This window comes from Thermothelomyces heterothallicus (assembly GCF_042370625.1).
Source record: "Thermothelomyces heterothallicus CBS 202.75 unplaced genomic scaffold P884_scaffold_13, whole genome shotgun sequence".
NCBI lineage: Eukaryota > Fungi > Ascomycota > Sordariomycetes > Sordariales > Chaetomiaceae > Thermothelomyces > Thermothelomyces heterothallicus.
The window spans coordinates 92214-103511 of NW_027192574.1; the positions used below are offsets into that span (position 1 = coordinate 92214).

Here is an 11298-nt window from a genome sequence, read left to right on the forward strand (position 1 = left end):
AATCGAAGGTGAGGAGGAAAAAGGGGAAGGGGCTCACGATGGCTGGCATGATTTTTCGCAACCGATGAACCTGACCTCTGTGGTGCATTATACTCCTGTTGCTTACAGTGTAGGGTCAAGGGTTCCTCCCCGCGGGTATATGCATATGTATGTGTATAATCCGTATGTCGGGTCACGAGAGCAACCCATCTTTTTTTTTTTTTTTTTTTGGGGGGGGGGGGGGGTGGGGTTGGTTGGGCGGCTCCAGATCAGCTCCCTGGCCCCCCAGGATCCAAACTGTTTCGCGACACCGAGCCGCCTGCAAGAGACGGCTGCAGCCCATGAGGTCCGGAACCGAGCCCCGGGAGGCGGCCAATGGCGTGTTCCCGACCCACGCGACCCCCCTGCAACGCCTCAAGTTCTGTTATGTCAACAGTATTGGCCCAGGATGGGGGGAAAAGGAAGAAAAGGGGGGGGGGGGGAGGGGTAGGCTGGGACGATCGTCGAAGGGGAGAGAAGGGAGAAGGGAATAAGTACCGCTCGATGGCACCAAGAGAGAGAAAAAGAAGGAAAGAGAGACAGAGAACAAAGAGACGGCCACCAGCCCCGTGTTGTCTCCTTCCTGCCGTGCCTCTTTTCCATAGGTTGACTTGATGACTTGGGACTTGCGCCCCCCGTGATGCTCTCTCTCTTTTTCGCATCATACTAACCATCGCATATCACTTTCACCGTCATCACTCTCTAAAGCATTGACGAGGGTAAGTCATCAGCAGCTCAAAAGCTACACAGTACATCTTACCCCAACGTCAAGTAGTAGTTGACTGACACCCACACAGCCCGCGACCCGCCAACCAAACGAAGCAAAGGGGGAAAAAAAGGCAAAAGTAAGAAAAAAAAAAGAAGAGAAGAAGTATAACAAGCCATGCCCGCCCAGCAATCACCCTTCGAGGCAGTCGGCATGCTCCCGGGGCAGGGCCATCACGCCCAGCACAGCCGGTCCAGCAGCACGCAGTCGTCGTCGAGCAGCGCCGCCGATGGGGCCGTTCCGGACCTCGTCCGCCGCGACATGGAGTTCTTCATGGCCCGGCTGACCAGGACATCGTCGTCGTCGTCTTCCTCCTCCTCGTCCTCCTCGTCCTCGTCCTCGTCATCATCCACCGGCCCGACCGTCGTCTCTGACGTTTTCGCTGCCTCGAGATGACGAAGATAAAAAAAGGGCGGGGAGAGAAAGGCGAAGGGAAGCCTCACAACCCCAGGCATCGAAATCGTCATGTTTTGATATGCTGGAATAGGCAGGGTGTTCAAGGGGATGATTCCGTTCTCGTCGGTATTTGGCCCTTGAGGGTGGTGGGGAGAAAAAAAAAAAGGGGGGGGGATATTGGTATGGGTTGTATGTGACATGAAGGTAAGAGAGAAGGAGGAAGGAGGAAAATAAAACAGAGTTATCCACGCTTCGAAACAAAAGTTGACTTTCTTGCAATGGGGAGCCGACGCAAAATGAAAGAAAACAACCGACTCGGCCATCATGCTGGACATCAAGTCTTCTTAACCCTATCAGCTCTCCCTTCTCTGGCTTTGCCGGCCAGCAACAGACACGCCGGCGGCTCACAAAGTAGCGAGCCAGCCATTGGGCGGACCACTTTTTGCACTCCCTCTCTCTCCCACCACCAAAGCCCTTCCTCTTCCTGACCAAGCAGTGTCTCAGCAACCGGCCGCCATACACTGTTCCCAGTCCAGAACACCAAGGAGACAAGCAAACAGAATGAGCAGCGAATATGTCCCGGACAGCCAACTGAACGACAAAAGACCCGGTGCTGCAAACAACAAAATAAATTATGTTTCTCTTTGAAAGGCAGCAGCAGCAGCAGCACCACCACCACCACCACTGACAGATCTAAGCCGATCTCTCTCGGACTTTCCCATAGCCATCACACATTTGCAGGAGGGTTTGTTTTGTCCCACACTCTCCATCAAAACCCCGTCTCAGCACAAAACATCACGGACGCCACCCTTTTCGCACTCCAACATTCACACCTCCGAGATACTAAATAACCAGAGCGGGCCACTAGGCGAAAATCACTTCAAAAAAACAGATAACGAGTGAAAAGAAGACTATCTTCACCCACCAGAACACCCTGCCTCTCCCACCCACCAAGAGCACCTTGCCGAAGATAAAAGCGTGAGAAGAAAAAGCCCCCCTCCATCCCATATCAACAGACTAGACCGCCATCCGAAAAGATCAACATCTCAATGCCAACCAAGGTTACGAAATGATCCCTCGCTCTAGGGCGGCAAGCATATGACATACTTCCTCCCTTTTTACGCATCACATCTAATAACCCGAATAACCTTGCAACATTCCCCCCATCCCAACCCCAACCCCGGCCGTAGTAGAGCCTGTCCAGCTCTCGGGCATGCTCCCCCAGAACAGATTCCCCTGATCCAAGTGGTCCAGGTCCTCGGTACCGTGCGCAAACTGGTCGACACCACCCGGCGCCAGGTTCCACGGCATCGACTGGTTCTGTTCCAGGTACATTGCCACTTCACCGGCATCGTAGGGCGGCAGCTTCGGCACCGCAATCGTACTCGTCACCGTCGTCGCGTTCGCGTGCGGGTGCGGGTGCTGTGCCATCTGAGGCGACGGAACGGCGCCCGAGGACTGGCAGGGCGAAGGTTGCTGGTGCTGGTGCGGGTGCGGGTACGAGTGGTGACTGTTGTGCTGCTGGCCGTGGGGCTGCTGGATGCGCCAGAGCGTGGAGGCGGCTGCCTCGGCCGCGGCTTCCGAAGCCGAGTCGGACTGGCCCTGGTGTGACTGCGACGTGTTGATCGGCGTGAAAGACATCGAGGTCGACCGGGGCGTCTTGGCGTGGTCGGTCGGGTGGCTGCTGCCGTCCGGGCCGACTGAGGAGCCGGGCTCGACCGTGCTGTCCCGAGAAGTGCTCTTCCCCTCGTCGACGACGAGGATCTCGCCGTTGTTGACGACCTTGAAAGCTCGCTCCTTCCACTCCTCCAGCCCGCCGCCGCCCCTGCGACTTTTGTTGTTGCTGCCAACGTACCTCTCGTAGTCCTGTTTGACCGTGTCATAGTAGCGGGCCATCTCGTTGAAGTAGCCAACGTAGGTCTCAGCCAGCTTGAGCCAGAGTGACATGTGCGTCAGCAGCTTGTACGTCAGCCCGGTAGGTCCATGCTTGGTCACGTCGATCGGCCCGTTGGTCTCCTCCTTGGGCAGCATATGACCCTTGGTGTCCATGTGCGGGAAGTGGACGGCATAGATGCCGACGAAAGCGGCCGTCCAGATGGCGAAGAGCACGAGGGATGACATGGGCAGCTTGTCGCGGCAAATCTCGGCGAGGTCGACAATGTCCTTGGCAGCGTGGAAGATCTCTTCGGCACTGGCCTCCCAGAAGCCCTGCGGCTCCTGCCCCGGGGCGAACGTGGGCTCATCGAGCGGACCGACCGGCGTGGAGCAGAGAATGGGAATGAACGGGATGTATTCACGGTGAAGCATGATCCTGCACACGGCACCCAGCATGTGGAGCGAAACGTAGACGCTGCTGGCCTGGTGGTTTTCGTGTTTGTAGTAGTTGCTGTCTGACCATTTGAAGTGGTCTGGGAGATCGCCGTAGAACGCCTCCAGCTTCCGACGCAACTGGAAGAAGTTCGATTCGGGCGACCATGGAGGGTGGTCCTCGGTGAAGCGGCCGCCCGAGAAACTCCACTTGGAGATCTCGCCCCAGAGGTCGACGAGGCGGACGAAGCGACCGAGCACGCTGTCCGAAATGGGCCGGTTGGGGTCCACCCCGGGCGTCGGCTTCAGGAAGCCCGTGTAGACGTCATCCGAGAGGTCGAAGGAGACTTCGGCGCACGGCAACTGGATCTGCAAATCCTCGGAGCGAATGGTGGAGACGCGATCCTTGCCGCAGCCCAACAAGCGATCCAAGATCAGACAGCTGAACATGGTACGTCTCCTAATTTCTTTCGCCGTTATCCGCTGGGTCGGCGTCATGGTCTGTTGGGCGGGCTTGACGGGCCGGGACCGGAACACCTTGCCCGGCTCCTTGTCGCCGTCGCCCAGCCCCAGGGCCTGCGCCATCCGGATTGCCACGCCGACGTACATCCACGCCGCCATCCCTCCGACTCTGGGCCGCGCCTGACTCCATTCATAAAGCCCCAGCATCAGGAAGGCCTGCACTCTCTCCACCGAGGCTACCGTCATGCTCGTCCTCAGGCCGCCGAGCGCCTTGGTCAGGACATCGGCGTAGTACTCCGACGCGCTCGATGCGTCCTGGGCCGGGCCGCCTTGCCGAGGCTTGGGCGCGCCCGGCCCTGCTGGGCTGTTCCGGGGTGCCGTGACGTACGAGACCAGGGTGCTGTGGAACCGTGCCGTTAGCGTGAGGATGCCCAAGAGCACGAGGTTGATCTCGGGCGAGGTGTCGGCAGGTTTCGCCCTGAACCGGTTTCCGAGCTTCTCCTTTAGGGTGGCCAAGTGGAGGAAGGGCAGCTCGGTCGCAAAGTGCAGTCGATATATGTCGAACAGCTGGTTCCACACGGTCTCGGTAAGATAGGGGGCCGAGAGGACGTCCTCGGCGACCACGGTGGGCGGGACGGCACCTTCCATCTTGACAATGTCTTCGATACGCCGTAGACGTTTCCGTTCCGAGCCCTGCTCCATCTTGACGCCCGAGGACGGCTCGGACCGCTTCTGCGGGGCGGGCGTCACCTCGGGGTAGGTGCACTCCTTGCCATTGCGAATGCACGTCTCGCAGGGCTGGTCGCCGCCCGTGTTATTGCACTTGATCTTGGACTTGCGGCAGCGTTGGCAGGCGATGCTGGATCGCAGTGGCGTCCGCTTGATGCCCTTCTTGTTGTCAATGGCGCCCGGGCTGCCGGGGCTGCCCGACATCATTGGAGCCTGGGCGGGCGGCCTGTGATCATCGTCGGCAGCGGCGGCTATGGTAGCGGTGTGGCCCTGGGTGCGGACCGCCCCGACCGCGGCGGGGCGTGGCGGGCTGTGCGGCAGCGGCTGGCGAATGTTGGGCAAGCGCTGGGGGAGGAAGGAGTGCGGCGGCGCAGGCGGCTCTCCCGAATCGATGGGCGCATCGGGCGCCGGCGCGGTAAAGGCGTCGTGGAACTTCCTCTTTGGCGTCGGGCTCTGCTGGTCCAAGGAGGGCGTTACCACGACCGCGTGGGCGTCGGGCGGCTCGGGAGGGGAGATGATGGATTGGATACGCAACTGGGAAGCAATCGTGACGGCGGTTGGGTCTCGCAACGGGACCCCCCTTGGCGCAAACACAACGGAGATCTAGGCCTTCCCCGGCCACACCACACACAGTGCGACTGGCGGCTTAAGACCGCTCGGCGGAAGCAATGCGGACTCGGGAAGCAGGAGCCGAGACTCGACGTTTGGTCGGGGTCGTCGGGCGGCCCGCGAGAGAACGAACTCAAATACGCAGGCTCAGAACGTCCGCCTCTGCGAGCGAGGGTGACAATAGTCGCAGGAGCGGGGTCTAGGGCAGTGCAGCAAGCAGTGCGGTGGATGGACGGAGCAAGAGCTCGATTGTCGGAGGGCAATGAAGGGGATGGCCGGGACGGGGCGATGCGGCAAGTTGGCTACGAGGAGGACTGGCGTTTGCACAGCTCGTAGTGCCACTGACGGTGCAGGTATCCGTATGCGCGGGTAGCCGGACGAGAGTGGGCGGCAGCCGACCGCCAAGATGTGCCTATCCGGACGAGCCAGTGTGACGACGGCCGAAACGTTGGTTGGCAATGCCTGTCGGATTGCGCAAAGATGCGGGCGGGGCTCGTGAGTTTGTGCGGGTGTGGTCAGTCGAAGGCGAAGAGAATGCAGCAGAGCGCTGAGGTTGGATGTGGTAGAAAGTCCGGGCCGTTTTGCAGCTTCCAGGACGCGAGTTTCGGCGGTACAGGGTTGACTATGCCGTGTGCAGTAAGCGAGGCGGACGGGACCTGAGTCGGGCGGGTGGGCGGCAAAGCGGGATGCGGATTGCACTCCGCACAAGGGCAGGCGATTCGTCGGTAACTAGCCGTCGGTGCAAGTCGGTAACGTCGGCAGCCAGGTCCCTGTGCCGGGATCGAGTGGGTGCTTTGCTAGGGTACCAAGGATAGTCGAGGCGTACAAGGCATGTAACTTATTGCCTGCGTATGGATGTGTGTATGTAGATCTGTGCTTGGTATGAGTGGGCGACTCGAATATGGTTGTGGCAGGCCGTTGCCAGGGTCTGGATCGGTCGAGCTTGATTTCAACAGTCAAGGATTTGAGCTCGGATGAAATGCAGAGTAGGGAGTACGTGGGACGCAAACGAGATCCACGGAATATCTTGGTAAGTTCCGGTCGCTGGGAATAAGCGTTTTTGTGGGCTTTATTCTTGAGGGCCTGGAAAACGGGGAAGGTGCCCCTCAAGGAACTAACGCGGTGCTGCGTGGGTTGAGCTAGTGTACTATACCTACCAGGCAGGAACAATACCTAAGGTACCTAAGTAGTTATTCACTCTAATCTGTACATACGCAGTGGCTACCGGGTGTCCTGTCTGGAATTGGAGGTAGGGCAGGCGGTGAAAGCGAGCCAAGCCCCAGCTCTGGTCGGTTGGAAGGGCAGGCGCCCGAGACACACAACCCTTCTGTTTTCACAGGAAGTGGTCGTTTTTGGTCAAACACACCCCGATTTGTGTCTGCGGGAAGTAGCTGGATTGAAACTTAGCTTGTTGATCGGCAACCTTGCTGAAACGCAGACAAACAGAACAATTGTGACAGGTGCTCTATGCCCTCAACCACCCCCCCCCCCTTTTTTTTTTTTTGGACCGACAAGTGCCAGCTCTGTCGTCGGTTGGGGTGGGCTTCCCCCTTTGGTGCTCGCTTGGCATCGGAACTCGCTCCCACTGGAAACTCCAGATGCCTTCACCTTGCTATCGCCCGTCCCGGAAGGGTTCGAAACATGCCAGATGACCATGATAAACCCTTAAATACAACAAACCAAGATACAGGAGCACGGAGATATCGCAGCACACCGGCATTGCATGGATTGGATTTGCATACTGCAAACCGAAGCTGTGCGGATGCACAAGCAAACTGGCACATTATCGATGCAGGCACTCGAGACCGGCAGCGTCTGCTCGTTAGGCCTTGGTCCAACACAACAGCTTGTCTGCCTGGTGTGTGGGCACTCTTCTAGATCCATCGAAATTTCACCACAGTGCGCCTCGTGGATGCGGTGTAACTTCATAGATGGCTGAGCGTATGGGTTGTCCTGCCACCCAGCTGACATCGCGAAGGGCAGCATGGACTAGGTTTGAAGGTAACCGCGCAATTCACAGTTCTCGGCGCATTGAGGCTGTGGTTCTCTCCTCTCAGCCGTAGTGTATACTATTACATAACGTACGCATGCTTGCCTATCTCAAAAAAAAAAAAAAAAGAAAAAAAAAAAGAAAAAAACGGCTTGTGTCATAAACCTGGAAGGTGGTGCAGGACAGGGCCGACTTCTTCTGCAGCCGACTCGGTCCCAAGTCGCTCCCCCCCCGGCTGCCGTGCCCTCTCAGCAGCCGGGAAGGCTCGCTGTTAGCCGCTTCGGAATGTGGGACGAATTTGCCGGAGCAAATTGGGGGTCCTCAGGGCTGTAGATTCCCCCAGGATACTTTACGGTAGATATACGGAGGAAAGGACGGAGTACCTCCGTATAACTATACATGCCTGACATACCTTACATATATGTATGTGATACGCAAAACACGCGACAGGTCGTATGCAGTGGTAGCTGGTTCGGGATCACTTGTAGCGCCCAGTGCCCGGCGCCACCCCGTCTCTGAGGGAGGTCAGGCAATGCAGCCGCGAGACATCGCTCCTCGAAAAATCTTCTTAGTCTTGTTGGTAATTGACAATGTTCGAGTTCCTGATCGTGCCCCTCGCGCTAGACGGGATAGTGGGCCCACATGGGAACTGCTCTCTCCTTTCCTGATTGCGGCCTGCGAGCTCCGAAGCTGATAAGGGAAGCCTGGTGGATACTCGTATGGATCGGAAGCAACAGGAATAATCCGTACACCTGGGTACCTAAGGCGCAAGGTATGAAGTACGAATACGTGTGCTTCAGAGTGTTCATGTATGTATATTTTGGCGCGGAATGTCTCCTCTGGCTTCATCAAGGCCAGCCAACTCCTACCACTCTGCTGCTCCAAGTGGGAATTTGCCGGGCACATGGAGGTATGGGCCACCAGAAACGGTATCTCCAACATCTCGGCCTCATCAGCGCTGGCAGTAGGCGCACTCATGTATTTTTAAGAAGAGGTGATACGTGACATCCATGCACAATTTGAAAGCCTTTCTGCGGCATCTTATTTGTGAGTGCGGTTTCACTACTCTCAGTCACCTCCCAAAAAGACCGAGATACCGGCGGGAGTGAAAAACTTAGTTTACGAAGTCAATCCGGTCATAAAGTAAAAGGTGGTGTCGCATCGCAGGAGAACTAAAAGGTTAGTGCTGCAGGGGCTGCGCTAGATCACTTTCAAATGGGTGATCTGATAGACTACGTTAGTGAGTAGAGTTGGCCTCCGGGCGAGCGCACCGAGCAGCCTTGCCGTGCTGCCGATCACTTTTGTTGCTTAAAGAGACATTGATAATGGAGGCATTCAAACAGAAGGTTATCGGACGAGCAGTGAAGATACCTTATACTACTCCGTGCTCCTAAAAACTCTCTACCAGTACAATACGAAGTACACAGCCAGGCTCGTCGACCGGAACAGTGGCGGGCGAAGACTTGCCCGAACTTGGCACACCAATGACGTCGATCCTGAGAGAGAGGCTCGAGGAGGCCTCGCGCTTTCTCCACACAGAGTCGTCTTTAAGCGCCTGGGGTCGCGCGATGCTGGGCAGTTGCTATCCTGAAACCCATTTGGATCAGTTGCCAACCAACCCCGCCTTCAACGGATTTGTGGGATTGCAAACCAGACCTGTTGGGAGCGCTTTTCTGATTTAACTCCCCCAAGTTCTGATATTCAGGAGCATCTTTGTCGAACTAAACCACTGCAGTCATCGGCAGCGAAGGTTGAGCTTTCATTGCAGTTCACCCCGCCCCCGCCCCCCGGTGCATTATAGCTCGCGCGAGGTTTCTCGAACCGCACTCGGCTGGCCCCAACCAATTGACCCCGAGCACCGAAATCCCCTCCAAGATGGCATCTGGGCACAATGTGAGACGTTTCCGCGCGCTGAGATCCGGCGCTGGGCTGACACACGACCCCAACAGGACCCGAAGTTACTCTACGCCATCAATGGCGTGTCGGCGTACCATATCGTTAATGGCAAGGAGGAGCCACTCACTCCCGCCGGCCCGCAAACACTGTCGCTGCTGATGGTGCCGACGACGTCCGCCTTTGCCGACCCCGCTATCGACCCCGACGCCACGCCGGAGCAAGACTTCTACCTGCACCTCCACCTGCCGCCCGAGCTGGATCTGCCGCTCCCGGCCACAACACAGATCTACCACCAGCCACCGACCAGTTATCTGATCCCACGATGGGATCTTGGACCCGATAGCGGCGCGTTCACTAGAATTGAGTTTCCCCCAGTAGAGAGCCGCAAGGGGATCCAGGAGGATGTCGACACTTTCGAGACGATCCTGGCGCAATGCACCGCCTTCCTCGAACGGGCGCCACCACCCAAGATTGCGAAGGACGAGCAATGGTGGGAAGGCGGTAGCGAGGGCCAGAAGAGCACAGCGACAAAGGCCGCAGAAGCGGCGGGCGACGCGCTCCCTGCGTATAACCCGGCCGACTTCAAGCCTGGGGAGGGGTACGTGCGGGGCAGCCACAGCGGGGCCGCAAAGGGACAGATTGTGCTCGTCGACGAGGAGGATGGCAGCGTCATAGGAGAATTAGCCGATGGATATCAAGTCGTCGAGGACAGCAAGCTGAAGCCGGGTTCGAAAGGTTCGCTGCGCTTGTCCGCCTCTGGCATTTGAGAAGCACTGCTGACACTTAGTGATGCATCGCAGACCCGGTCGAGATAACCCTCCCCGCCGCTGGCGGGCAGAATATCAAGGTCGCCCCGATTTCCCAGGATTTGTACGCAGCGAACCTTCATCCGGCGTACAAGAAGTCGTTTCTCGTGTCCAACGCCTCGGCGGCCTCGCGTCTCATCATTACTGGTTCCGACATGCTCTCCAAGCTGCTCCAGAACCAGGCCGACAACTTCACCAAAAAAGTCCAGCCAGATGCCAAGCCCCTCACGTTTAAGCCCACCACGCGCGAGCACATCCGGCGCATCAGCGCCTTCACCGGTAGCGCGGCAACCCTCTCGGCCAAGACGGTTGGCCAGATCACTAAGGTGGCTCAGAACTGGGGCGCCTCCCTCGGTGGTCACGGCAAAAACAAGGATGGCTCCCCGCACAAGGGCTTCGACAAGGACGGCAAGCCGATTCCGACATATAAGCCGGGCCTGCTCAACAAGAGCATGATGGCTTTCTCCACCGTCATGGACGGCGTCGAGCAGGCCGGGCGCAACCTGCTGGCCTCGACGGCGGAAGCGGCGACCACGGTAGTGGGGCATAAGTGGGGATCCGAAGCCGGTGAAGTGACCAGGAGCCTGGGTGGCGGGGTCAAGAACGTTGGATTGGTCTACATCGACGTCACGGGCGTGTCGCGGAGGGCCATATTGAAGAGCGTGGCCAAGGGCATGGTAGTCGGCAGGACGTCGACGGGAGACAACATCATTGTTGGGGGAGGCGATGGAGGAGTCGCTACCCTGAACCGGGAGAAGCAGGACACGCAGTCGCTGAGCGGCATGACGGTAGCTGAGGGAAAGCAGCCTGCAGGTTCGCTGAACGAAAAGTATAAGTGATCCTGCTAGTTAGTTGTTTCGCATAGTTTTGACCTTTGGGTTGGGAAACGGCGGGGTTATACTGTCTAATCAGGGTGTTTTTCTTTTTAGATTAATGAAACTTTTCTCTGCGAACTCTTTTTGTTGCTTTGTGTGAACATTCGGTCTCTCCTCCAACCAGACCCCTTCGCCTTTTCATCAGGGAGATGGAGCTGGGACCAAGTTGAGAGCTATCACGTGACCGCGTTAGAATCGCGTCACAAAACCGGGGAAAGGCGCGTGAAAGTGATTCCTACACCCCACCTAACTAACAAGTACAGTAGCTTCCGCTGCAAGGGCCCCCGTCCTGCATGCTGCACTGGCAACTTGCAATTGACATGAATTTCGAGAGAATGAATGTATTGTAATTAGGGGGATTGCTCGGAGAAGCAAGCTTTTTTTTTTTTTTTACATCCAGCCCAACATTGGCCTCAAAGCCCTCACCGCCCCTCCTAGTGCGTC

The 11298-nt window shown here is 57.5% G+C and overlaps 3 protein-coding genes across 3 annotated transcripts; 2 read left to right on the forward strand and 1 right to left on the reverse strand.

Moving 5' to 3' along the window:
* Window positions 1-488: 488 nt before the first annotated feature.
* On the forward strand, window positions 489-1334 carry P884DRAFT_224919 (uncharacterized protein). Its single transcript, XM_069439602.1, has 2 exons — window positions 489-737; window positions 816-1334. The coding sequence occupies exon 2, from the start codon at window positions 902-904 to the stop codon at window positions 1178-1180; it is 279 nt and encodes a 92-aa protein (XP_069296966.1). The 5' UTR covers window positions 489-737; window positions 816-901; the 3' UTR covers window positions 1181-1334.
* A 977-nt stretch (window positions 1335-2311) lies between these two features.
* On the reverse strand, window positions 2312-7007 carry P884DRAFT_270179 (fungal-specific transcription factor domain-containing protein; the record flags this gene model as incomplete). The annotated part of the gene is made up of 5 exons (XM_069442325.1): window positions 2312-5241; window positions 5310-5486; window positions 6445-6460; window positions 6502-6524; window positions 6968-7007. The coding sequence occupies 5 exons, from the start codon at window positions 7005-7007 to the stop codon at window positions 2312-2314; spliced, it is 3186 nt and encodes a 1061-aa protein (XP_069296967.1).
* A 2138-nt stretch (window positions 7008-9145) lies between these two features.
* On the forward strand, window positions 9146-11153 carry P884DRAFT_27391 (senescence-associated protein-domain-containing protein). Its single transcript, XM_069442647.1, has 2 exons — window positions 9146-9908; window positions 9974-11153. The coding sequence occupies exons 1-2, from the start codon at window positions 9332-9334 to the stop codon at window positions 10816-10818; spliced, it is 1422 nt and encodes a 473-aa protein (XP_069296968.1). The 5' UTR covers window positions 9146-9331; the 3' UTR covers window positions 10819-11153.
* Window positions 11154-11298: the final 145 nt, after the last annotated feature.

Excerpts from the sequence above, each read along its gene's own strand:
- P884DRAFT_224919 (XM_069439602.1), top strand. The coding sequence starts at position 902 with ATGCCCGCCCAGCAATCACCCTTCGAGGCAGTCGGCATGCTCCCGGGG.
- P884DRAFT_27391 (XM_069442647.1), top strand. The coding sequence starts at position 9,332 with ATGGTGCCGACGACGTCCGCCTTTGCCGACCCCGCTATCGACCCCGAC. Across the intron at positions 9,909-9,973 it reads GCTGAAGCCGGGTTCGAAAG|ACCCGGTCGAGATAACCCTC; the intron begins GTTCGCTGCGCT and ends GATGCATCGCAG.